The 26350-nt window shown below is 36.6% G+C and overlaps 3 protein-coding genes across 3 annotated transcripts; 2 read left to right on the top strand and 1 right to left on the bottom strand.

The window, feature by feature from the left end:
• Nucleotides 1–1708: 1708 nt before the first annotated feature.
• LOC126625495 (uncharacterized) lies at nt 1709–5865 on the bottom strand. The gene is made up of 4 exons (XM_050294574.1): nt 5604–5865; nt 2829–3141; nt 2626–2744; nt 1709–1898 (listed from the first exon to the last, which is right to left on the bottom strand). Exons 1-4 carry the CDS (start codon nt 5863–5865, stop codon nt 1798–1800), a joined length of 795 nt encoding a protein of 264 aa, XP_050150531.1. The 3' UTR covers nt 1709–1797.
• A 5556-nt stretch (nt 5866–11421) lies between these two features.
• LOC126627059 (uncharacterized) lies at nt 11422–14156 on the top strand. Its single transcript, XM_050296480.1, has 6 exons — nt 11422–11789; nt 11882–12456; nt 12776–12968; nt 13085–13149; nt 13240–13450; nt 13632–14156. The coding sequence occupies exons 1-6, from the start codon at nt 11637–11639 to the stop codon at nt 13998–14000; spliced, it is 1566 nt and encodes a 521-aa protein (XP_050152437.1). The 5' UTR covers nt 11422–11636; the 3' UTR covers nt 14001–14156.
• Nucleotides 14157–14620: 464 nt separating this feature from the next.
• LOC126627060 (actin-depolymerizing factor 7-like) lies at nt 14621–16722 on the top strand. The gene is made up of 3 exons (XM_050296481.1): nt 14621–14784; nt 15255–15514; nt 16081–16722. The coding sequence occupies exons 1-3, from the start codon at nt 14782–14784 to the stop codon at nt 16229–16231; spliced, it is 414 nt and encodes a 137-aa protein (XP_050152438.1). The 5' UTR covers nt 14621–14781; the 3' UTR covers nt 16232–16722.
• Nucleotides 16723–26350: the final 9628 nt, after the last annotated feature.

The raw sequence follows: 26350 nt of genomic DNA, 5'->3' as shown, positions 1-26350 counted from the left end.
TTGGTTAAGGACCCCCAGTTGGAATGCGAAGAGGATCCAAAATTGGAATTCATTACAAACTTGAATTGAAAGACATATTGGAGAAGGCAAAGATGAAGGTGTGTGAATTATAGCCCAATATCCACCCTATTTATGGACATTGGAAGCCGAAGATAAGAAGTGTCACGCAGATAAAAATCCTATCTAAAATTCGTACAACCAATTACATCTCGACACGTGGCACTCAAAATCCTATCCGAAAAGTTATTAAGATTACATATTGACAAGAAATTTAGAGAGTTACTCACATATCGACACGTGGCACTCGAAATACTATCCAAAAAATTATTAAGATTACATATAGACAAGAAATCTGGAGAGTTACTCACATATTGACATATGGCACTCGAAATTATGTCCGAAAATTTTTTGAATTACATATCGACAAGAAATATGGAGAGTTACTCACATATTACACTTGGCACTTGAAATCCTATCTGAAAAATTATTGAGAATACATATCGACAAGAAATCTAGAGAGTTACTCACTTTAATGACATGTATCACTCGAAATCCTATCCGAAAAGTTATTGAGATTACATCTCGAAAAATTATTGAGGTAGTTTAATTTAAGTAACCATATTAATTCAATTAAAATAATAAATTATGTTTGGCCTATGACCCTTTGGTCCCTTCGGTTGGAGATGTTTTTTTGTCATAGGGCTATGTTTGGCCTATGGGCCTTTGGCCCCCTCGGTTGGAGATGGTAAGAAATATGATGTGGCACTGTTGACATACCCCGACCCGGAATGTCCACTAGAACTCCGAATCTAGTTGTGTTGGCCGACACCTAGAAGGTGATGAAGCCATGAAGTGTAGTTGTGTGGAAGATGTGAATAAATTTAAACCTAAAAGTGCCTAAATATAAGAGTGCGTTGTTGAGCGGGATTGAACCCATCTCACACATGACGTCAGAGCATAAGTAAAGTACAATATAATAAGGTGAGAATTATACCATCGAAGGTATTCATCTGCACCAAGATTTGCCAATATTACTCGTCGGCACAAAAGCTCTACTACTAGAACCTGGAGAGGCGAAAAACAGAAGGGTGACTGGGCAAAAACAAAGCTTTAGAAAACACATTTCTCTTTTCTGAAAGTACTAACCCCTCACTGTAAAACCCGTATAGTTTCCAGAAATTACTACTACGTAAGTATGAAAACCAATGCACAAGAGCAGCGAAAACTGAAGTATGCCATGTCATAATATCTCAGCAATAATAACTGTAAGCCAGGTGTGAAACCAATATAAAATAGTATGCCAGTTAGAGTCACCTAACATGACCTGTATAACTGGACCTATAACTCATCAATCTAGGCTAGCAGACGAGTCAGAGTCACCTAGTGTGACCTAGGTATATATATGTATGCTCAAGTGATACGACCACGTAAAGGCTGTGCGATAATTCACGGGTCACCTCGAGTCGGAACCACCTATTGTGGTCTGTACGACAGGCTGGCACCAGACTTGGATCCAAGGTGAGCATGCGGTGCAAGAGGTGAATAATCACCTAAAAGCTGGCCCTAGCCTCGGGCGGGAGCACTTATACCGGGGTGCAGCCATGATGAGCTCTAAATAAATGTGTGCATACCAATGCAATACAACCCATTCAATCACATAATACTCACCTGAAGCTTACCTGAGTCTCCACAGCATCACACAAAACAATTCACAAATGTAACAATGCAATATTTAAAATGTAACTTATTTACGACATTGCGAGCAAGCATAGTTCCATATAAAAACGTTTCTGGAAACTATATATATGTATATATAGAAAACAAATGCCTACTCACAGAACATGACATCGGGTCGAACCTGCCTCGCGAGCTTCGAAGATCCTTGCAATGCGCTTCACCTAGAAACAAAACCATTATATAATTATGTATAACATATTAACATATAAATGAGTTTTCTAGATTTTATTTCGTGTTTTTTCCCTAACTTTATGAGCTCATTTCAAGTCAATTTTCAACCAAATTCAATTATTCAAAAGGAAAACTAATGAAAAGGGCTTGAAAATTTTGAGTTTTAATGATAAGGACAAAATAAAGGGTAAAGTGAATAGTACCAGGATTGACTTTTTAGTGTAAAAATATGGTTTTTCGTTAAAGTGAACAGTACCGGGTGCTTTTCGTTAAAGTTCCCTTATTCAAAAGCCAACTAGAAGCTAGAAATGTGGGGAACATGTTTGTACCAGTTTAAAGTTGAATAGTGGCTGGAGTTGACCGGGGAAATGGTCTGAAAGTGGCAAAATGGCCACTGGTCCATGTTTTATAGAATCTGGGAATTTTCATCCCAACTTCGAGAGCTAATTTCTAGCTCAATTCTCAATCAAATTCGATGATTCAAGAGCCATATTAAAGCTAGAAATGTAGAGAACAAGTCCATATCATATTGGAGTCGAGTTTATGTCGGTGTTGGCCAGAAAAATGGCCTCAACATGGTCAAATGGTCATGGCCAAAATTTCCAGAATCTGGAAATTTCTTCCCAACTTTCATAACTAATTTCTAGTCCGATACTTAACCAAACTTGATGATTAAAAACCATTTTAAAGTTAGAAATGTAGAGAAGAGATTCATACCTTTAGGAGGCCCAATGGAGATTGGAGTTGGCCGAAAAAATGGCTGGAAAGTGGCCAAACGACCACGGATTGGAAATTTCCAGAATGAACAGTGACCTTCCTTTGTGTTTTCCGAGCTCCTACACCATCAAAACCACCCAAAAACTTACCAATCATGAACCTAGACATGATCTACAATGATAGGGACCAATTTTGAGTCTTACCTTGGCCGGAAATGGTCAAAATTCACCAGAGAAGAGTGATGCACAGTGATGGTACTATGTAGTGCGGGGAGGTAGTTTTCATGGTACTTTTCTCCTATTTTCGAGGTCCAATGCCTCACAAGGATTACAAGGGATGATGGTAGGGGTGTTACCTTGTTGTGGTTGCAAGTGTAGAGGTGTGGGTGTGTGTGTGTCTCGGCAAAAGATGAGGAGAAGGAGTAAAGGTGAGTGAGAGTGGAAGAAGAAGAAAAAATAAAGAGTGTGAGAGAGATATCATGGGACAGAAAAGGAAACCCCCAGAAAAATGGGGAATCTTGCCATGTGTCAGCGCAAGCGTAGTCCAAAATGTAGAAATATCTCCAATGCGGAAATTGCCCAAAATGCCCCTATCGTTCTAAGTTCCGTAAAATCTTCGTTTTAGCTTCAAATTCAATTCAACTTACACCCATGCGTTCGTATCGTCGAGAACTACGCAAATACTCTAAAACAATGAGCCCTACGTCCCTCTAACCAATGGTCAATGGGAGTCAAGATCCTTGCCTCTAGGAGCATTTTCGTCAAATCACTCATTTAAAAGTAATAAAATTATAAAATTAGGGACGAATTGTCACAACTGTTCATTAAAATATTAATTTCTTGGAGAACTATAAGGCTAAAGGAAGCCCTTTGGCCCTACTTTGGTTGGAGATGGCCTAACATCCTCAAATTATACTTGTGTTTACACAGTATGATAAAAAGAAAAAGGGGGGGGGGGGGCTTAGAACCAAATAGAAACCAAACTGCCATGATAGGTAATGAGTTGGCCAAACAAATAACTAGTACTATCTTGGACTGGACTAGTTTCAAAGATTAAGCTGAATTGGCTTGGCTTAGGTTACGTAGGATAAAGTAGTGAAACATTTGGTGCAGTATCGTACTAGCCGTGGATTAAAATACCCAAAAATAAAGTACCATTTTTTAGTAATTTAAAAAAATATTTAAACCTAAAAACAATAAATAAAAAATCTCACATCATCATGTCTCTCTCTCTCTCTCTCTCTCTCTCTCTCTCTCTCTCTGCCAAGAATGACCATTTTCATCTGCCAATTTTGTTTATAACCCACATGGGCAATGATCTATAAATGTAACGAATGTATCTCTTTCGGAAAGGATTTCTCCATAATGTTCATGAACAGTTGCTCTTGGAGTGGCTAAATAGGGCTTCCCAATCTTATTACTACATAGTCAATTTGAACAATTATAACTTGCCCCGATTTTAGGTGTGATCCTTTTTTGGCTATACATAGAGTTTCACAAATAAACTGCCTGAGGCTAATTATTGTGGATGTTTCCTCACAATAATTATGATTATAATTATGATGGAGAAAATGCCAATTCAAATTGAATGAATTCAAAAGTATGTTCGTATCGGAATTATAAATTCTTCCGTTTTCATCCATTAAATAATATTTAAATACTTGAGGAGTCTATTTTATATTGGTGAGTTGCAAATATTTAGTTAACAAAATCTGATTATGAGTTATTAAATGGTAAAATGAATACCATCCTCAATCTTAATTTGGGTAGGGATTCTTCATCCCTAACCCACTTACCAAACAAAAATTGGTCATATTTATGAAGCTGGGAGGGCAGAGCCTCAACAAGAACTTTAAGATCAGTAATTTCGGTGCAGATCATCTGAATCAGGGGTAGGGCATGGATTTAAGGCGTTAACCAAGATGCGATGAACTTGCAAGACGAAGGAGAACGCAAGATTTGGTGGGTCGGTGACTGCGTTTGAGGGATGACTGAGATTGGTGAGGCATGTTGCAGATGAAGGAAACGGGAGTAGCAATCCCCTAGTTTTTTAGGGGTCTCACTAGGATGACTTAGTGAAGCTGTTAATCCACACAAGTCACACTTAGTCTTATCAAACTTAGTCCTTACTCGCACCAAACACGGACTATTAATCTTGGCTAAGTCAGTTTAGTCCAGTAAAGTTTAGTGAGGCCAAACAAACGAACCCTTACGCCCATATAGAACTCACTAGGGCTTCGGAAGAATCCTGGGAGACTAATGAAATTGAAATCACGATCAACTACAGGACAAAAATTGTTGAAATCATGGTTAATCCGGAATATTTAAACTTCTCTATTTTTAAAGTAGTATGACACTTATTGATGAGGAAAATGAATGTGTGTAAGAAAAAAATTCAAATCTTCTGTACAAATATGGTGATTTTGAATGGGTCTCATAAAAAAATCTTGCGAGAGATCTTATTTTTATATATTTAAAGGGGACCAGGTAATGGTAGAAGAGAATGCTTTGAATTATGATATTCTTCTCTATAAGAGGAACTAATAGGTGTACAACCCTAACATAAAAGGAAAGAAAACTAATTACAAGTGATTACATGGGATTACATATCAATTAGGGATCCTACCTAAAATACAAAAGTCAACACTCCCCCTCAAGTTGGTGCATATATATCGTTCATGCCCAACTTGTGTAAGAAACTTGAAAACTTGTGACTCGAAACAGCTTTTGTGAGGATATCTGCCAACTGATCTTCTGTTCTTATCGCTGGTACTTCAATTATTTTCCCTTCCAATTTTTCTTTGATGAAGAACCGATCAACTTCAACATGCTTTGTTCTATCATGTTGTACCGGATTATGTGCAATGTCACGAGCAGCTTTATTATCACAAAATAATTTCATGGGTTGATCATGTTGTATACCCAAATCGTTTAACAGAAACTTAAGCCACAAAATTTCACAAATCTCCAAAGCCATACCTCTGTATTCTGCTTTTGCACTGGAACGGGTAACCACATTCTGTTTCTTACTTCTCCATGTAACCAAGTTACCTCCAACAAACGTAAAGTAACCTGATGTTGAGCGTCTATCATCAATGGAACCTGCCCAGTCTGCATCAGTATAACCTTCAACACTAAAGTGATTATTCCTCTTAAACAAAATTCCTTTGCTCAGACTTCCCTTCAAATATCGTAATATTCTCATCACGGCATTCATATGTTGTTCTCCAGGATCATGCATGTATTGACTCACTACACTCAAGGCATAAGCAAGGTCCGGTCTTATGTGTGCCAAATACATCAAACGGCCTACTAACCTTTAGTATCTTCCTTTGTCAACTGGTACTTGATTAGGATCAACACTAAGCTTCAATCCTTCTTCTAATGGTGTAGCTATTGGCTGACAAGCTGACATGCCAGTTTCGTGCAACAAATCAATAATATACTTCCTCTGAGACAAGAAAATTCCATAGCTGCTTCTCGACACCTCAATCCCTAAAAAATATTTCAGGGATCCAAGGTCCTTTATTTCAAATTCTGTAGACAGGTATCTTTGCAAGGCCGCACGTTCTTCCGGATCATTACCTATTACCACCATATCGTCTACATACACAATAAGCGTAGTAAGCTTCCCATTCTGTCTTTTCAGGAACAAAGTATGATCATAGTTACTTTGTCTGTAACCAAATGCTCTCATAGATTTTGTGAATCTTCCGAACCATGCTCGAGGGGACTGCTTCAAGTCATACAAGGATTTCTTCAACCTGCACACTTTTCTTTTGTATTTATCTGGAGCATTACATCCCGGTGGAAGATCCATATAAATCTCTTCTGTCAAGTCTCCATGCAAGAAGGCTTCTTCACATCGAACTGTTGTAAGGGCCAATTAAGATTTGCAGCTAAGGACAACAAAACACGAATTGTGTTGATCTTGGCTACAGGTGCAAATATATCTGTGTAGTCAATTCCATATTTTTGAGTATATCCTTTTGCTACTAGTCTTGCCTTGAAACGATCCACCATCCCATCTCCTTTGTATTTCACAGTATAGACCCATTTGCATCCCACAGGTTTCTTGCCAGCTGGCAAATCTGTGATCTCCCAGGTAGCATTCTTCTTCAAAGACTTCAACTCTTCATTCATTGCTACTTGCCAACGTGGATCAGTTAAAGCCTCCTGCACACTGTTAGGAATAGATACAGTAGATAATTGATGCACAAACGACTTATTTGATTCTGACATGTGACTGGTAGACACATAATTACTTAACGGGTATAACACATTAGACTCAGGGTTGGGCTTACTCATCGGATACCTAGTTTTGCATTTAGGATCGGCTTCATAAGTTTAGGAATACCTCGGTTGATGCGATCAAGGAGACGACGTGGTGGTGGTGCATCCAGGATCGAGGACGATTGATTATGGTTATTGGGACTTAAGATCGACTGTGAGGTAGCTGGCGACACAGGGTTGTCCGGTGGTGAGGAAACTGGCAGTGAGCTATCAGGCAGTGAGTTATCTGGCGATGTCGACTCGTCCCTTTCAAGATTTTCAACATTGTTTCCATGTGAATGATCACCATTTGTCTCTAAGACATTACCACTTAATTCCAATTCATTCACATCATTATTTTCGTGTGAATGATCACCACTTATTTCCAAGACATCACCACTTAAATCCAAATCATTCACTTTATCTATATCTGGAATAGTATAATCAAGAGTTTGAACTTCTTTCTGATTCTCCCCCTGAAGTGAAGACTCGGGATTGGCAAAGTACATATCATTCTCATGAAACGCAACATCCATAGTGACAAACAACTTATTCGTCTGTGGGTGATAACAACGGTATACTTTCTGCCTTGATGCATACCCCACAAACACACATCGTAAGGCTTGAGGTTCAAGCTTACTTCACTGTTGTTTATGAAGATGAACGAAGGCCACACAACCAAACACATGAGGTGGAAGATTAGGGACTGCAGGAGCATCAACATGTGAAGAAAGTGCCTGAAGGGGTGCCTGAAGGGGTGTCTGAAAATCAACCGATTGGGATGGAACACGATTAATGAAATACGCAGCGGAGGTGAGAGCTTCTCCCCAATAGGATAACGGGAGACGAGCCTCGAGTAAAGAGGCACGAACAACCTCCAAAAGCTGACGATTCTTGCGTTCGGCAACCCTATTTTGTTGTGGAGTATATGGACATGTAGTTTGATGAACAATCCCATGATGATCAAGAAAGGCACGAAGTTCAAAGTTAACATATTCGCTACCATTATCACTCCTGAGAACCTGTATTTGTGACTTATATTGTACTTGTACCATTTTGTAAAACTGTTGAAACAAAGAAGTAACTTCACCTTTGGATTTCATCAAACAAACCCAAGTCATACGTGTGCAGTCATCAATAAAAGTAACGAACCAATGAGCACCACCAAATGTAGCAGTTTTAGATGGACACCAAACATCAGAATGAATTATCATAAATGGAACATAACTTTTATTCAAACTGGATGGAAACGAAGCACGATGACTTTTAGCTAGTTCACAAACACCACACTTAAAGCGAGAAACATCATGCTTAACAAATAAGCTAGGAAACAACCTCCGTATATAGCCGAAAGAAGCATGTCCAAGTCGACGATGCCACAACCAAACCTCCGAAGCTTTATTCCTATCCCCCGGATTTCTGTCCACTGCAAGAGCTTGAGTCAACATTCAAGAACTGCTTGATGTCAGCTCCAAGTAGTAGAGCTTCCTTTTCCTAATACCATAACCAATCGTCTTACGAGTCCGAATGTCCTTAAAACACAAAAAAAGGCCAAAAAATCACAAGACAATGCAGGACGACAATTATTTGAGCAACAGATAATAAATTATAGTCAAGAGAAGGCACAACAAGTACGGTATAAAGACTAAGGGTATCTGAAAGGGAGACGGTTCCTTCCCTGATAACAGGGGCAGGATTACCATTGGCGACACTGACAACAGTTGTGGTGGATGGTTTTAGGGTTTCTACCTGTCTAGAATCACAAGTCATATGTTCAGTAGCATCAGAATCAATTATCCATGTATTATTCGTAACAGAGGTAGAAACCTTTAAAGCCGTACCATTGTTACCTGTATTAGCAGAATCACAAGTCCAGACTGCCATTCCCAAGCAACTTCAATACGTCACTCGGTGATTGATAAATCCCAAATTTCCAAGCAAACTAAGCCCAAGAAGTGTCAATTTGCACGGGCCAACAAGAAGGATAGCCCAACAACAATTACAAATAATAATAATCTAAAAAAAAGCCACAATTTTTCTTTGTTGTGGGCCTTAATCAAATAGCCCAATTTTTCTTTTTTCAACACCACCAATTCTAATTCCCCTTTTTCCTTTTTCCCTTTTCTATTTGTTCTTTTTTCCTTCATTCTATCCCTCATTTCTACGTGGGCTGCTCCAGAAAGAACCTACAAAACACGAGTGCAGAAACAAGGTGCAACTGTGCGAGTGCAGGAACAAGGTCCAGATGCAAACGGGTTGGACTGCAGCAACGTAGGGCAACAGCGGCTACAAATCTGGGTGCAGATGCGGATGCAAGCGAGTCCGATCGAGGTCTAGTTAATGGTGTAGCAGGTCTGCGGGTCAGAAACAGCGGTTGTGCGGTAGTAGTCTATGCAGCAGTGCAACAAGAATGTGATGAGCAGCGGGCATGCAATCCTGGGTCAGTCGGACCTTGAGTCGGGTACGGCATAGCAACACAAGTCCGTTGGGTTGCAATCTGTGCAATCCTTCACGGCTTCAGATCAAATCAGAAAGTGAAATGATTCGATGAATTCGAGTCAGCAACGACGGCGTAGCTCGCTGTTCGTTTCAAATTCACAGAGGGTAGCAACGACAACAGTCGCTCGTTGATCGAGGTCGGCGCACCACACACAACTAAGCCGCAACAGTGCTATCATAACTATAGGGGGTTTTTTTTTTTTTTCTTTTTTTCGACCTGGCTCTGATGCCAAGAACAGAATGCTTTGAATTATGATATTCTTCTCTATAAGAGGAAGTTATAGGTGTACAACCCTAACATAAAAGGAAAGAAAACTAATTACAAGTGATTACATGGGATTACATATCAATTAGGGATCCTACCTAAAATACAAAAGTCAACAGTGGCCAAGCTACTACAATCCACCATTTCAGAGGTCAGGATGAATTAAAGAGACACTTCAGCATCTCCAGGTCACCATATCTTGTGATTCACCAGTCCCAAAAATCGAATCCAAGACAAGCAATGTGAAATACAGGTTTGAAATGTGTCATGCACTTACATTACCAATATGTACAACTATCTTCTTGCAGGAGATCAACGATTTCATCTGGAGGCTCATCGAATCAAACAATCTCCACATCCATGGAGGGACCAAGTCGAAGAATTCTATACGCGATTTTGTCATAAAGCAAAAAAAAAAAATAAAGTTGAACATATATTTTCATGTAAGCATCATTACTATATGAAACATAATTCTGGCCCAGTTAGAGTCGTTGCTGGTGTTGGATCCTTTGCTCACAAAATCCTTCAAGCAAATAGTAATAAGAGACCACGTCTATAGTAACTTTGTATTGATCAATACGAACAAATTCAACGGTAACTCACAAATCTAAACTCTAGTCTCTGTTGAAAATGTTAATCAAGATCGACCTCATCAATCTAACGGTTAAAATGTGTTCGTATTAAAACGTATTTGTTAATATAATTTAATCCGTAAAAAGAAGTTAAATAATCTTTACCCTGACCTCCAATAGTTGTGTTATTCTTGCTCTCTCACATGGTAGGTCTCTGCCTTTACACATTTTTCCTACGAAGACAGATAATATTGAAAGCAACATTTTGATCTTTATGTCATTTGCTTCTCTTGTTTTGAGCCTTTTAATTATTGTTGGTCCCCCTTCTGTGTGTAAACTGTTCCCGTGCTCCGCTTTGTTCTTTGTATTGCCCCTTGGTCTTTGCTGTTCAGGCTCCTCCATTTCTTGCCATGTTTTGGGATTAATAAGAAGTTTTTGAATTAAAAAAAAAACACACAGATATCATATTTTTTGACAAACTAGAAGATATTTACAAAGACTTTTACAACGCAACTATAGTGTCACAATTACTTGCAGCTCTTAAACATAAACAATACACATACGGTGGAAACATGCAATTAAAGATCCTTGTATTCTTAAGCCTTCGTATATTGAAAAACTAATAAAAATGACTTGAAAACTTTGAGTTTTAAAGATAATGACAAAATAAAAGGTAAAGTAAATAGTATCATAATTGACATTTTAATATAAAAATATAATTTTTCGTTAAAGTAAACAATATAAAAAACTTTTCGTTAAAATTCCTTCATATACATATCTTTATATTCCTAAAATTCTTAATTTGTGTATTTTACTGGTTTTGATTAGAGTGCAAGGCAACGTGCCAACCACGTAATAACTCCATAAATGCGTTTTGGCTCCACCACTAATAAACAAGTAGACCCGACCGACTGATTTGGACCTCATCGGAATTCTGTGTTCACATTATATTTGTTTATTTTATTTCGTGTCGTCAGAAATTATTTAAAAATTTTTATTTAAAATTAAACACAAATAATATCTAACAAAAGTTAACCATATACAATAAACAAATAAGATGCGACGATCGGTCTCACATAAAGAATCCGGAGAGAATCTTATCACCGACGGATTACCACTTTACTTTTTCTTCGTTATTCTTCCATCATTTCATAATTTTCTATTATTTTTTAATTAATTCTTCCCGTCAACTTGAAATTAATCTACACAATTACCAGTTGGAGAAGCACCATATATGAATCGCCACCATTGAATTATTACGCGAGAGGACTTTCTGGTGCTGTACACAACTAGAAGGAAAAAAAATTTAAATATAAAAATAAAAGAATCCAAAGAAGTACTAAAGCTCCAGACTTACAGAACTCCAAAGTCACCTATAGATCGACAAAATTATTATTAGTTCCAATGTTGCGTGGATATCGCTTTGCCAGACCTTTCAAGTTTCAGGGAACAAGTTTAAAGGGATCTGCACCAGCTGCTGTTGCAACCAATACTATTCTCTTCGTGGGGCTATTCATCATTGCTTCGGCCACTCTATCTTCCTTTTGGGTTCAAACTGTAAGCCTTACTCACTTGATAGTTCTAGTAATTTTACCTAAACCGCCTATGCATGTTTTGACATATAATTTTCATGTTTTTGTATGATACAGTCCAATTTTCAGATTGGTAGTTCTACAAACCAAACCATAGTTGTCTCCGACAAGTTTAAAAAAACCCCTAAATCAGTTGAATTCCCACTCAACTGTTCCATTGGCAACAATGCTAACCAAACTCAGACCTGCCCAGCAAACTACCCTACAACCTTTAGCAATACTGATGAACTTGACCCGTCGCCAAACCCTTTGTGCCCGGATTATTTCCGGTTCATCCACCAGGATCTCATGCCATGGAAACGCACAGGAATCACAAGGGACATGGTGGAGAACGCAAAGAAGACAGCACATTTTAGGCTCGTGATTGTGAAGGGCAAGGTTTATGTTGAGAAGTACAAGCAGTCCATACAAACAAGGGATGTTTTTACCATATGGGGCATTTTGCAGCTTCTTAGGAGGTATCCTGGCAGACTACCTGACTTGGAATTCATGTTTGACTGTGATGACCAGCCGGTCATCCGATCGAGGGACTACCACGGACTGAACTCGACTCGGGTACCGCCACTGTTCCGGTATTGTGGTGATAGATGGACAAAGGACATCGTATTCCCTGATTGGTCCTTCTGGGGTTGGTATGTTTGAAATTTTGGAATTTGGCCTAACTTTTTTGTTTACTTTCTTGCATGAAAATGATAGGGCACCAAACCTCTAAGGACCACTTAAATTAAGACTAAAAACAAACTAAATTAATAATTCATCAACGTAACTATTCTAGCTATATTTGAATGTTGGGAAACTTCTATTGGAACAATGTCATGTCAAACAGTCGGTCCAAATTCATACAAATTCACAGTCTAACAACGTACATATTATATATCTGGTAAGAGAATGTTACAATTTTGTTTTAAAGTACTTTTTCTCGTAACTCATAGCCTGCATGAATTTTTTAAGGAATGAGATAAACATAAAACCATGGGAAGGTTTTTTGAAAGATGTCAAGAAAGGCAATCAAAGGATCAAATGGATGGACAGAGAACCTTATGCATACTGGAAAGGAAACCCCTTTGTTTCTGATACGAGGAAAGACTTACTCAAATGCAATGTCTCAGGGACACAGGATTGGAATGCTCGCCTATTCATCCAGGTACCATTAAAAACTAATTTTGTTTAAACAAATGGCATATGTTATCAACATCATTAACTTTTGATTGAAAACCCAATTAGCCAATAAATCTACTAACTAATTAGGTATAATTTCAGGATTGGATTCTTGAATCTCAACAAGGCTTCAAGCAATCAAATGTAGCAGATCAATGCACACACAGGTACTTCTTGTAGACATATAAATAAAATTCTCCTGTTTGGTAATTAAATTTCACTTTAATCGTCATTCCATTTTATCATGATTTATGCAGGTACAAGATCTATATTGAGGGTTATGCATGGTCTGTGAGCGAGAAGTACATTCTAGCCTGTGATTCAGTAACATTGCTGGTAAAACCGAAGTACTATGATTTCTTCACAAGAGGTCTGCAACCAGTGCACCATTACTGGCCTGTAAGGCATGAAAACAAATGTAGATCCATTAAGTTTGCTGTGGATTGGGGCAACAACCACAAACAAAAGGTGACTCCACTTTCTAATTTACTTTCCATTTTGTTCGTAATTTATGGTGTTGTCCTCTTTAAACTCCGAGCAGAGCTATTTGTGCAACATTTATAGAGGTGCGGTCAACAATGTGATCACTCTAGCATTACTCTGGAAGTTTATACTCTACGGTTTCTGTTACTTATGGATTTTGGAACAGGCACAAGCAATTGGAAAAGCAGCAAGCAACTTCATTCAGGAGGAGCTAAAGATGGACTATGTGTATGACTACATGTTTCATCTGTTAAATGAATATGCTAAACTCTTAAGATTTGAGCCACGAATACCCAAGGGCACTACACATTTGTGCTCGGAGAGTATAGCTTGTCCTGCAGATGAGTCACCAAAGAAGTCTATGACAGAATCATTGGTTAAGAGTCCATCAGCATCAGACCCCTGCACCATGCCTCCTCCCTATGAACCCCGAGCTCTTGCAAAGTTATACAGGAGGAATATTAATTCAATTACACAAGTGCAACAGTGGGAAGATAAGTACTGGGAAAATTTCTCTAAGCAGCAACGCCTGTAATTTCTTACAAAATTACTTTTTGTTTTAGCAATGAAAATTCAATGTAAATTAAGCGCATAAATTAATTACAAAGTTTGTACCCTGTTAGTTTACAGTTTCAAATTGTATGGATGCTATCCACATAATTTCATCAACAGGGAGGTAGGATTTAAACTTCGAACAGGTTCCAACATTGAAAAGAGAAATGTTATGAATTTTTAATTATCACTTACCATGAAACCAAATAAAATTCAACTACCATAACTTACATACCCTCCTACTACAGCATCTATCTAAACCTAAGTATTTCTACCACGTCTTTTTTAAAATTATAAACCAATAACCATGGTCATAAGAAGGGGTATTTGGAAATAAAATGGATCGTATGATCAGATCGTCGGATTAAATCCAACACTTAGGTTATTTCAACACTTTAGAACTTTCCTGATTATCAAACAACATTTTAGACCTAAAACAGGAAAATTCAATAGAATTTATCCCAAAAAGCCATAACAAATTGAGGTTACAATACGTGGAATGGAAGGACTAAAGTGACTTGTGGACACAATCGGCAGAAGAAGCAAATTTTCTCCTCCAAACTCTCTCCTCCTCCATTATCTTAGCCTCCTAATTTCCAACTTCTCCACCTCTCATACCTCCCAAAAACAAGGATCAATTTTCTCTTTTTTTGCCCCCATAGGCTCTCATTCTGCTTCTTGCCCCCACTTCCTTTCTCTTAGGCCCCCAATTCCCTTCTCTCTCTTTTTTCACATTTCAGAAGCCCTTTCTCATTGGAGATAAAATGGTATGCATCCTCTTCTCTATTGTTTTTGTTTCTACAATTTATGATAATTTATAAATATCGTAGGGTCAAATATGATGATTTATTTCTTATTAGTTCAACCAAAGGCACTATGTTTGTATTGAGCTGTGTAACGATGATGCTTAATTTTTCATGCTACCCTCCAATTTGTTAGTTTCTTCATTTTGATCCAGATTGGTTTATGATAATATTACATGTCACATTCGCAACCTGAATCACACGTGCAAACAAATAAGAGAACATTCACCATGTTAACATCCGACAAAATGTTTTTTGTGTGATGCTTTGCTCTTAGAACTCACTTATACAAACAAAATAGGGAAAACAAATTTCTTAAACCGATCTATATAGAGTAATAATTTTATGATCTATAGTGCATAATAATGCACCAATTAACTAGAGGTTGGAACTAATGACATAGCTTTTATATATGATGGCATGGGATCCTGCAGGCCAATGCAGCTTCTGGAATGGCTGTGCACGATGACTGCAAACTGAGGTTCAAGGAGCTAAAAGCAAAGAGGAGCTATCGCTTCATTCTGTTCAAGATTGAGCAACAACAAATTGTGGTTGATAAGCTCGGGGAACCTAGTGAGAGCTATGATGATTTCACCTCCAGTTTTCCTGCTGATGAGTGTCGATATGCTGTCTATGATTTCGATTTCACAACCGAAGAGAACTGCCAGAAAAGCAAAATTTTCTTCATTGCATGGTAAGTAATTGCACACAAACATTACACATCCTCGTATTCTTTTAGAAATCAACTTGAAAATAAACATGCCATGGTCATTCATATATGCTATGCCTATGCTTTACTATCTTTCTTAGTTGCATAACTTGCATGAGGCCACCCATGAAAAACAAATGGGAATAAACATGCCGAGTCTCACATGTTTGTAAAGTAATTTTTCCATGCATACAACCAGTTGTATACAATTATGGTTATCAATCTCTCTTATAGAAACAAAGTTGTATGCAACTACTAATAGGTTGTATTTTGAAGGATGACTCATTCAACCACTCTTGATTTCAAATTACCAATGTGCGTTATATAGCTTAATAATAAGGGCTCATTTAGTGACTAAGATTGGATTGGATTGGTTGCCAATCTTAGGTACTAAACGACCTCCAAGTATATTCTTTCCGATGACTCTAACGTGAATATTTTTCTAGGGAAATTTTGCAATATCTGTTCAAATAATTTTTTTCATTTCTTTTTGCACTTTGTTGAACACTAAACAACTATACTTGTACATGTGTTTTTGTGGCATGGATTAGGTCACCGGATTCATCAAAGGTGAGGATGAAGATGGTGTATGCTAGTTCCAAGGACAGATTCAAGAGAGAATTGGACGGCATTTCATTTGAATTGCAAGCAACAGATCCAAGTGAGATGAGCTTGGACATAGTGAAAGGGCGAGCCTGCTAAAGTGACCCCCCCCCCCCTTTTGCTCTCTATCTCTTCCAAATCTTTTTCATTCTTTCCCTCACTGTATCCTTTTGGGGCCACCAACATTTTATAGCCATTATCTATAACTTGGATTTTTAAAAACATTCCATTCCAAAACCAAGTGAATCTGTGAATGTACTATGTACTCTTCTGTATAACCTTAAAGCTTTATTCAAAAAAAACAAAAACATTATGATATTTTGAGATTAAAAAAGCAAAGGGATTGAACTCTCAAAAACTAAATTGGCTTCAGCAGAAAAGAGCATTAGCTGATGCCGAAATGTTGTTGCTGCTGCTTTAGAATTGGTTGAACAGGGTTTTGCTTTGCTTCCATTTGTCAAAGTGTTGCTCTTAGAAGATTGTTATGATCGTAGCATGATGATCTTTGTTTTTGTGCCCCTTTTTTTTACTCGGGTTGATTGTGTGTAGTTTTGCTCTATATCAAAAGTATATCCATATGTTATTTTCCATTGTCCATTGTGTTGCTATTATATATACTTTTTTGCAAAAAACACACATATTGAGAGCATTGAATCTTGGAAAAGGCCCTAAAGCTGTTGGAGAATAGACATCCACATTGGAATTATGACAAGATAATATACAATTTATATATGGAAGATTATGCTCCTAATCATCAATACATTTTATGATAAAACTCTACTCCTAATAATAATTGTTAAAGTTGGAAATAATATTGGTTGTTGGAACCAAATTCGCGCACCACCATGAGTGTTGGAGATACTCAAATCTGCTTACCTAGAAAAGCGCACACAACCATTAATGAGTCTAGGGTCTGGGGATGAAGGTGTGTCGGTCAAAGGCTCTTTGACGGTTAAGTTAGTAAGCAATATTAAGACTCAAGTAGTAGGCAAGATAATAAGTGTGCAGAAATTGCGTTACCAGAGATAAACCCTAGAGGGGTGTATTTATACCAGTCGTGGAGATAATCTTTTAGAATAGTAAAAACCGTATTAAACTAGGAGAATCCATGAGGATATCTAGGAAATAAATATTGCATCCTCTTAGGAGTGATTACCCAGGATTACCTAGCCCCACACAACGCCATACTGGGAAGAAACTGGCTTCATAAGACGAAAGTAATCCCTTCATCTTACCATCAACTACTTTGTTACCCAATTGCCAAACCGGTTATCCAATGGAAATATAATCATGGCATAGAACGGAGCAAGATCATTGAATCTGAGATCAATAAACTTAACTAACGATGCCAACTTCATCGTCAAAGTTTACCATCCCGAGTGGTTAAAGGATGTGGTGCTCATACGAAAAAAGAACTGAAAGTGGAAAGTTTGCGTGGACTTAACTGATTTGAGCAAGGCATGCCCCAAGGGTCCGTACCCTCTTCCTCGGATTGACTTGCTGGTAGACTCCATATAGGGGCACGAATTACTAAGCTTTATGCACCCCTATTCCTGTTACAACCAGATAAAGATGTACAAGCCAAACATGGAGGTAACTTGCTTCGTCATAGACCGAGGTACGTACTGTTACAACGTTATGCCCTTTGGTCCTAAAAACGCAAGGGCAACATATCAAAGGTTGGTCAATCGGATCTTCAAGCAAAAGATCGGAAGAATAATGAAAGTCTATGTGGATGACATGGTCGTCAAAAGCAAGGAGAAGAAGAACCATCTCGACCACATTCAAGAATCCTTCGACCTATTCCAAAAATACAACATGAAGCTCAATCTAGAAAAGTGCACCTTCGGAGTGGCGTCTAGAAAATTCTTGGGTTACCTAGTGACCAAACCGGAATAAAGGTCAATTATGATCAGATCAAGGTGATCATGGATATGAAGTCCCCATGGACAATAAAGGAAATACAAAGTCTGACCAAAATAGCAGCAGTATTTAGCCTCTTCCTCTTGCGGTCTACCGACAAATGCAAACCCTTCTTTACTGCTATAAAGAAAAGTAAAGGCCTACTCTAGATGGATGAATGTGAAGAAGCTTTCATAAAACTAAAGGAATAATATCTAACCCTCCACGATTGTCCAAACCTATGTATGGGGAATATTTGTATTTGTACCTAGCAGTATCAAACTATGCGGTCAGCACGGCCCTGATTTGAGAATGTAAAACCATTTTGTGAATGACAATGAATTATGCCGAGAATAATTGAGGGAATATTGACTTGGCAATCAAGTTAATAAAATCTCTAAGACTCTTGGTGCCTTAAGGAAATAAACATATTAGAGTCCTAATTACATGCAATCAATTAAGGGCCTTTATTAAGTAAATACAAGGAATAAGAGTCATGATGGGACTATAATTGATGAGATATGATTTGGGTTGATATCCTTTCCGATAATTGGGAGGAATTGATTGAAACCCTAGCTATATAATCTAGGAGCCGTCCCTGCTTCCACACTGATAGAAACTCACGAAAACTATAAGCCTATTTCGATAGTAGAGTTCATTCAGAGGTACTGGAAGTAGAAGACTACTTCTACTTTGTTCGCAAGGATCAATGGTTTCACCTTCATAACCATGTCTTCCGAATTCTACAGATAAGTTCAATATAATTAGTCGATCTCTATTTCATATTGATTTGATTTACTCGTGATCCTAATGTCTTGTTGTTGTGATTTCAGAATATGTCTTACATGTGGTATCAGAGCCACACAACAAGCTTAGGGTTTGGATTAAAGGTAAGGTTTTTTATTATAATTTCATAGATGATCAAACACGTCCGCTGCTTTATCGTGCTGGGGTTTTACCTAATGATTCTTAGTATTGTGAAAACATATATGCGACGAAGGATACATATACAATTCTCCATTGGGTTCCTTCTTGGTTAATTTCATGATTCCTTTCAACCTTATTATGAATAAAGAGACGTAATATAATTTGCATCTATTGGTGTGACTGTATTAACTACAATATTAGTACTGGTCTGGGTAGCGATGCATATTGCTACTGCCAATTAGTATTGATGAATTCTTATTTGGGACTCTTATTTATAAATCCTTCTATAGATTAATATGGAATTTTGTTATGAGTTTGTGAGGTTTGTCTTCTTGTTTTCTCTCCTTTTTGTGTATACATGGATCCTCTCAAATTTTCTTATCGTTATAAAATAATCCTACCATTATGTGTTTATGGGATTTTCATGCTTCCGCTCACTCTTATTCTATTATTTTTCATGAATCTATTACCCTTGTATTAAAGAGAAGAATTGAAGTGGTAGTGTTGAGATTTTCTGCCTATAGTAACTTATATTTTCACTACATCGGGTTATTGATTGCATGATTAAATATTGTAGTTCGGTCCATAATTTTGGAATAATGAATTAAAAGGACTAGTGTGTCTTTTGCATTGAAATTTGATATGGTTACCAAATTTGGATATTTTGCTGATGTAGAGTTTAAGCGAAGTGACTAAATCCTTTTCTTTTATGGTGAGAAAGGATGCCTTGTTTGTCGTAATCACCAAAAGAATGAATTTTTGTTACCTATTTTGTAGCAAGTATATAGTGAATTGTCATTGTTCAAGCAAATATTCATCAATGCATATGTATCTCATTTTATTGAGATCTGATTAGAAGATTTTGTAAATTTCATTCATCACTCCAGAACAATAATTTGATAATTTTCCTATCTCCAATTTTGATGAAATTTTGTCATGTTATGTTATATAATGAATTCTATACATGCAAAAAATTTCATGTATTTTGGACAAGAAATGGATTTATGGTAAAATTTTAAGTGTGATACCATGTTGCTGGAATTCTGCAGACTTCTACAGAATAGTGTATTAGTAATATTATTTTGATATATTTATGTAATTGATAAATTCATGAAATTTTAGTATGATATACATTGAGATATTTATTTCAAATCTGGAAATTTTGACGAGCATTGGTTTGAAAAAAGAATTACTGGTGAATTTTTTACTCTCGGGACTGTCTTGCAGAATTTATGCGGTTTCTGCAGCGAATTCCATTTCGATTTTATTTTTAGCCGACTTTTAAATTCGAAAAAATCATGGAATTTTGGGTAACAATAAATTTATATGTCTACTTTTTTTTCTGCAAATTTTCATACACATTGGAGGAAAATTGAAGTTTTGGTGAATTATTTAGTCTCGGGTATGTTTTGCAGAATTTCTGTTGTTTCAGCAGTACAACTTATTTCGAATTTGTTTTTAGTACACTTGTAAAATCTTTAAAAAAAATATGAAATTTTGGGAAATAACATATTTTTATGTTTATTTTATGTCTGAAAATTCTGATGCATATCAGATGAACAATGAATATTTGGTGAATTTGTAATCTCAGGTATGTACTGAACATTTTCTGCTGTTTCTACAACAACTCTCTTTTCGAATTCATTTTTGGCTCACTATAAGATTTTTAAAATCATGAAATTTTGCGAAATAGTAGTCATATATATGTCTAGTGCATACTTGAAAATTTTCATGACAATCTAATGAGAATTGATTTTTTGGTGAATTTGCAAACTAAAGTAGTACTGCTGAATTTTGGTACTTCAAAACTAGTTTTGTTATGTGATATTCTTTCACTGAGTTGTGCACATCTATTGGTACCGATTATTATACAAGGTTATGGTTCCAATATGTCCTTATTATATGCAAATTCTCAATACTAATGAATTTTATAGACAACACTGATTAAATTTTGATTTAAAGATGTATTGGTTTGTTTTGCTTAAACCAATGTTTTATTTGGTCAACAATTCTGATTATGATGATTGTCTTTTGAGAGAAAATTGGAAAGTGGCATCAGTTTACTAATTGATCATTTTGGTCCCTATCGAATAACTGAATACCATGTTTCCTCTTTCGAGAACTCTATTGTTCAATGTCAATAACGACATACTTTTGTGTGTGATTGAATCTTTTGAGAATCATTGAATATCCAACAAAACAGTTATTTAATATTGTTCTAAAGGATTATTTTGAAAAATTAGAATTCTAATTTATATGGTGAATACTTTTGTCCCAATGGGAATTTCAGGAAATCACTCACCAATTATAAATTAGTATTATAGAAAATCATAAAGTACTTCTAACATATTTTCATCTAGCCAAAGCTGTTGAAGCTATATGTATTTTGTGTATTTTATGTTTTGGCTAGCTATGCAGGTATTTTCTTTGCATGATTAGCTTCTGCCCAAAGGTGTAACAATCATGCAATTTGAAGTTGGTTCGATCCACTACAACTCGACTACTTCCATGATGAATCTTGCAGAATCGAGAATGAGTAGGTAAATTCGTCAATCTTTTGCCTTACTTTTCTCTGAGTTCTAAATTGGATTAAAATTGATACTATTGAGATATCTAAGTGTTTATTTTAATCGACTTTGTTTTAGAATTAAAACATAAATTTTGAGTTTGGATTTTATTATTAGGTTTCATTTTAATTTATGACCTAATCTCTAACAAATATGTGAGTCTTCTCTCATACACTAAAATAAAATAAAATTTGTATTCATTGCATAATTTTTTATGGAACTTTTTTAATTCTAACCTACTTAAAAAAAATTATGTATTTGATCTTTATTGATTCAACTAGCCTGTATTTTGTTGTAGGAAAACCACTTTCTCTAGTGTTTAATCTTGCAATTTTGAGTGTTTGCCCAAGTGGGAGAAATAATGTATTACGGGCTTCACACTCATCAATTTTGCATGCTTTTAATGGTCATAGTTTTGGTAGATAAAACGTACATAATCACACTTGTTTATATTTTATATATGCAACGAATCTTGCAGGAAATTCAAGAAGGGTTAATGAGTATATTCTGCTCAAAAGTGTTTTGCTTATTAATTCTTGTTTTTTGTTCAAGAAATTGGACTTGTGATTTATATGTTATTGATGGATAATTAATCTGCTCAAAAGTGTTTTCTTATTCAGTACAAATATAAATCAATGTATAGTGAAACATGAAATTGACAAGATTGCATATACTTCATCTGCTCAAAAGTGTTGAAGCTATATACGTTTGCCCTTGTATTTTGTGTTTTAGCTATGCAAACCTAATATAATTAGTTTCTGTCCAAAGATGATTCTGGAATTATATGCTTTTGATGCAATAAGAAAACATTCAGTTAAAGTTTTCTGTTTCTGTCAATTGTTAGATGAACAAAACTGACCAAATAATTTTGTATAGTTTTTCAGTCACAAGAATCATTTCCCTACAGATATCTAGAATAAAGATGTTAAGCTCACAAATTTTATGTTCTAGATCCCATGACTAATGTTTCGCTAATGGGAGTATTTGAAAGGTATTTGTTTCGTTTTGTAGACATTTATAAAGTTTTTTTTCTTTTACTCTTTTAATTAGTGGGAGTAATAATAATTTATATAATTTTGTCTCTTTTAATCAGTGGGAGTAAAGATTACCTTTTGTATTGAAAATTTGAAGTCTTAGTGGCTGATATTTTAAGAGTAAATTTGGTTTAAATTTTGTTCATAAGTTTTAATAAGGGGTTCTGATTTTGTAAACAGTATGTCGTATTTTACTTGTTCTCTTATTATATTCTAAATTGACAGAAAAGTTGGATTTTGTTACCAACGTTGTTGAGTTCTTTTGTGAACTATTTTTGTACTGAAATATATTTTTCATATTTTCAGTTCGACTATTGTGAGCTAATGTTTTGACTATTAGCTCTTGATATCATGACTTTGTTAGTAACATAGTGCTTTGAGTTGAGTGTGCATGTAATCATGGAGTGCAAGGAATTGTCCAATGTGTGCCTTGTTTTCTTTGGTTCTGCACTTAGTCTCAAAGTGACAAGTTACTTGAAAGGTATGATTGCATACTTTAGTGGACTCAAGTCATCACCATATATATTTATCTCGTTATGGTATTCTCATTGACATTCAAGTGGGAGAATGTAAAACCATTTGTGAATGACAATGAATTATGCCGAAAATAATTGAGGGAATAATTACTTGGCAATCAAGTTAATAAAATCTCTAGGACTCTCGGTGCCTTAAGGAAATAAACATATTGGAGTCCTAATTAAATGCAATCAATTAAGGGCCTTTATTAAGTAAATACAAGGAATAAGAGTCATGATGGGACTATAATTGATGAGATATGATTTGGGTTGATATCCTTTCCGATAATTGGGAGGAATTGATTGAAACCCTAGCTATATAATCTAGGAGTTGTCCCTGCTTCCACACCGATAGAAACTCACGAAAACTATAAGCCTATTTCGATAGTAGAGTTCATTCAGAGGTACTGGAAGTAAAAGACTACTTCTACTTTGTTCGCAAGGATCAATGGTTTCACCTTCATAACCATGTCTTTCGAATTCTACAAATAAGTTCAATATAATTAGTCGATCTCTATTTCATATTGATTTGATTTATTCGTGATCCTAATGTCTTGTTGTTGTGATTTCATAATATGTCTTACAGAGAAGACTCAAGGGACTAGAAACCAGTGTATTATGTTTCTAAACCTCTTCTAAAACCATAAACACGATATCCCAAGATGGAAAAACTCATCCTAACAGTAGCTACCATAGCTACAAAGCTCTGGCCGTACTTCTAATCATTCAGGCTAGTCTACATGACGAAACACCCCCTACAATCCTGCATAGTCCAAACGCATCTTCCAACATCACCAGGTGGTCTATCGAACTTGGGTAGCATAAAGTCATCTATCGTCCTAAAATCTCCGTCAGAGCCTAGGTACTCGCGAACTTCATGGCAAGTTCACATCGCCGAACCAAGACATTCCTTCTTTTACAGATTCACGAAACACACCTAAAAATCCTAGACTATGTAAGCTCTACATGGATGGATCTTGGAACATAAACGTAACAGGAGTAAGCATGGTCTTGATAACGTCAGACGGGTCCATACTAGAGCAAGCCATGAAATTGGGATTCAAGGCTAGCAATAACGAGGCGGAGTACGAGGCACTGCTCACTAGGCTGAAAATCGTAGCAGAACCACAGGTAAAGGAACTATCGGTTTATTGTGACTCCATGCTAATAATGAATTAGGTTAAAGGTGACTAAGCAGCTTAATATCAAACATTGGGGTTTTACCTCACTAAGGCCAAATTACTACTCGAAAGGTTCAGCAAGCATGAAGTCTAGCAAATCCCCAGAAGTAAGAATGGACACATCGAGACCATAGCAAATATAGGGCCCACTATCGACTAAACACTCCGGCAAACAATCCCGTTCGAGTATCTCATGATGCGAAATATATAAGCACACAAATTAAACCCTCTTTTTATCAATTGTAGCAAAGTATGTAAGTAGGGATCGTTCTAGGCCGGGGATTAGGAGGGATTGCTAAATCACTTGAAAACTGACTCAAAACGTTTAAAAACAAAGTTTAAAACACTAAACTAGACTCAAAGAATGCAAAACTAAACTCTAAAACACTAAAACAAACTAAACAACTCAAAACAGCACAGAAACACTCAAAACTGCCTTAAAAACACAATCTGGGCAGTTGTGAACACAAAACACAATTTTGGACGAAAATAGGTTATAACTTGACTCAAGACACTTGAAAACACAAACTAAATTGATTTCTAACTAATCTAACACTTCAAAATAAATGGGGATTTAGTTTTTTCAAAATTGAAAGAAAAACAGAATCTTTGTAAACTGAACAGATTTTAAAACGAATTTGATTAAAGTGAATGGATTGAAAGCTAGCTAAGGGGTTCTTCTCCACACATGTCACACTTGCATACAAAACGATTTCCAATTGCTTTTCAATAGATTATGAATTCTCAACGCCCCAGATTAACCGTGAATTGCACTAATTAACCCTCAGATTTTCCTAAAGTTATTGAATTTGATGATTGCATACAACAACCCAAAGCATTCCCCACAAGTTCCCTACATGAATTGCATAATAGAGATACAAGCAAGAATCATTAAGTTCTACGAAAACCGTAAGCATTGACGAGGCACTTGTTACTATGAATTGCATGAAACTTATGCCAAGAATTTACTTAACACGATTGTGATCAACAACCTTTACTACTTGCGAATATAAGTTCATAACGATTAGGTGAAATTCCCTTATATCCTAGCATTAGATTTATGCCTGAAAATTAAGCGTGCACTCTCAACCAACACACACAAATCAGTTTTAATTCATATAGATAAGCAAATTGAATTCACAACTTATGAACCACAATTGAAAGTAATCAAATCATATAGCAAGCATAAAACATGGTTTCGAATCCCCCCTAGCCAAGGGGGGGTTTAAATTCTCATACTCACAAAACAAAGATAAATAAATTTAGACATTGAAATCCAAAGAAAGAGAACACCTAGACACTCCAACTTGGACAGCAGGTGCATCCACGAACTTCCTCCTCCCTCCTTGCTGCGGCACAAGACTTAGGGACAGATTCTTGGGGCTATGAATGGTGTAGAATGGATGGGGGTAGTATGGTGGTGTTTAGGATGGATTGGTGGTGCAGCAAGGGTTGGTTTTTGGCAGGAATTATGGAGAATGGTGGTGGAAGGTTGCGGCAGAGAAAGGGGAGTGTCTCTGGCGTGAATTTTTGTGTATGATGGGTGGTCATTCGGCCAAGGGGTGAATGAGAGTATATATAGACACATAAAACCCTAGGGCAATCAGATTAAGGCTTCTAGAAACCAAATCCACCAGGAAAAAGGCTTAGAAAATCAGAATCCTCAAGGGAAAAGGCCAAGAGGTACGGCTGGATAGGGAGGGAAGGATAAGGCTTCTAGAAAGCCTTGCAAGGCAAGGAAAATAGGTTCCCTTGCTAAATTTAGGGTGGTATCTATGGGAAATTGTTCTAGAACCTTCTTTGTGTCAAAAAATGCTTAGGAAATCTTCAATGTTGCTGAAACTTAAGGCCATTTAGGTTTAGGAAAGATCAACCCAAAATAGGAAATTTTAGGCTTAACTTTCCTACTTCAAGTAGGAAACCTTGTTTGACTAGGAATCCTCATTCTTCTAGGAATCCATCTTTAACTAGGACTCCTCCGATGATTAGGAATCCTTCTTCAATTAGGACTCCTTCGTTGATTAGGAATCCTTCGTCAATTAGGACTCCTTCATTCTCGTCAATTCCTTTCGTTCCAAGCACGTGATATCCA

Source organism: Malus sylvestris, chromosome 6 (assembly GCF_916048215.2).
Source record: "Malus sylvestris chromosome 6, drMalSylv7.2, whole genome shotgun sequence".
NCBI lineage: Eukaryota > Viridiplantae > Streptophyta > Magnoliopsida > Rosales > Rosaceae > Malus > Malus sylvestris.
The sequence above is the reverse complement of the archived record's forward strand: the minus strand, read 5'-3'. Positions and strand labels throughout refer to the sequence as shown.

Bases quoted from the DNA above. Each gene is read 5' to 3' on its own strand.
- LOC126625495 (XM_050294574.1), bottom strand. From the start codon at position 5,865: ATGCATGATCCTGGAGAACAACATATGAATGCCGTGATGAGAATATTA. The intron at 3,142-5,603 runs GTATGGCTTTGG...ACACATGGCAAG, and splicing joins TGCAAAAGCAGAATACAGAG to ATTCCCCATTTTTCTGGGGG. The intron at 1,899-2,625 runs GTATGAATCTCT...TTTTGTTTCTAG, and splicing joins CTCCATTGGGCCTCCTAAAG to GTGAAGCGCATTGCAAGGAT.
- LOC126627059 (XM_050296480.1), top strand. From the start codon at position 11,637: ATGTTGCGTGGATATCGCTTTGCCAGACCTTTCAAGTTTCAGGGAACA. The intron at 11,790-11,881 runs GTAAGCCTTACT...TGTATGATACAG, and splicing joins CTTCCTTTTGGGTTCAAACT to TCCAATTTTCAGATTGGTAG. The intron at 12,969-13,084 runs GTACCATTAAAA...GTATAATTTCAG, and splicing joins ATGCTCGCCTATTCATCCAG to GATTGGATTCTTGAATCTCA.
- LOC126627060 (XM_050296481.1), top strand. The intron at 15,515-16,080 runs GTAAGTAATTGC...GGCATGGATTAG, and splicing joins AAAATTTTCTTCATTGCATG to GTCACCGGATTCATCAAAGG.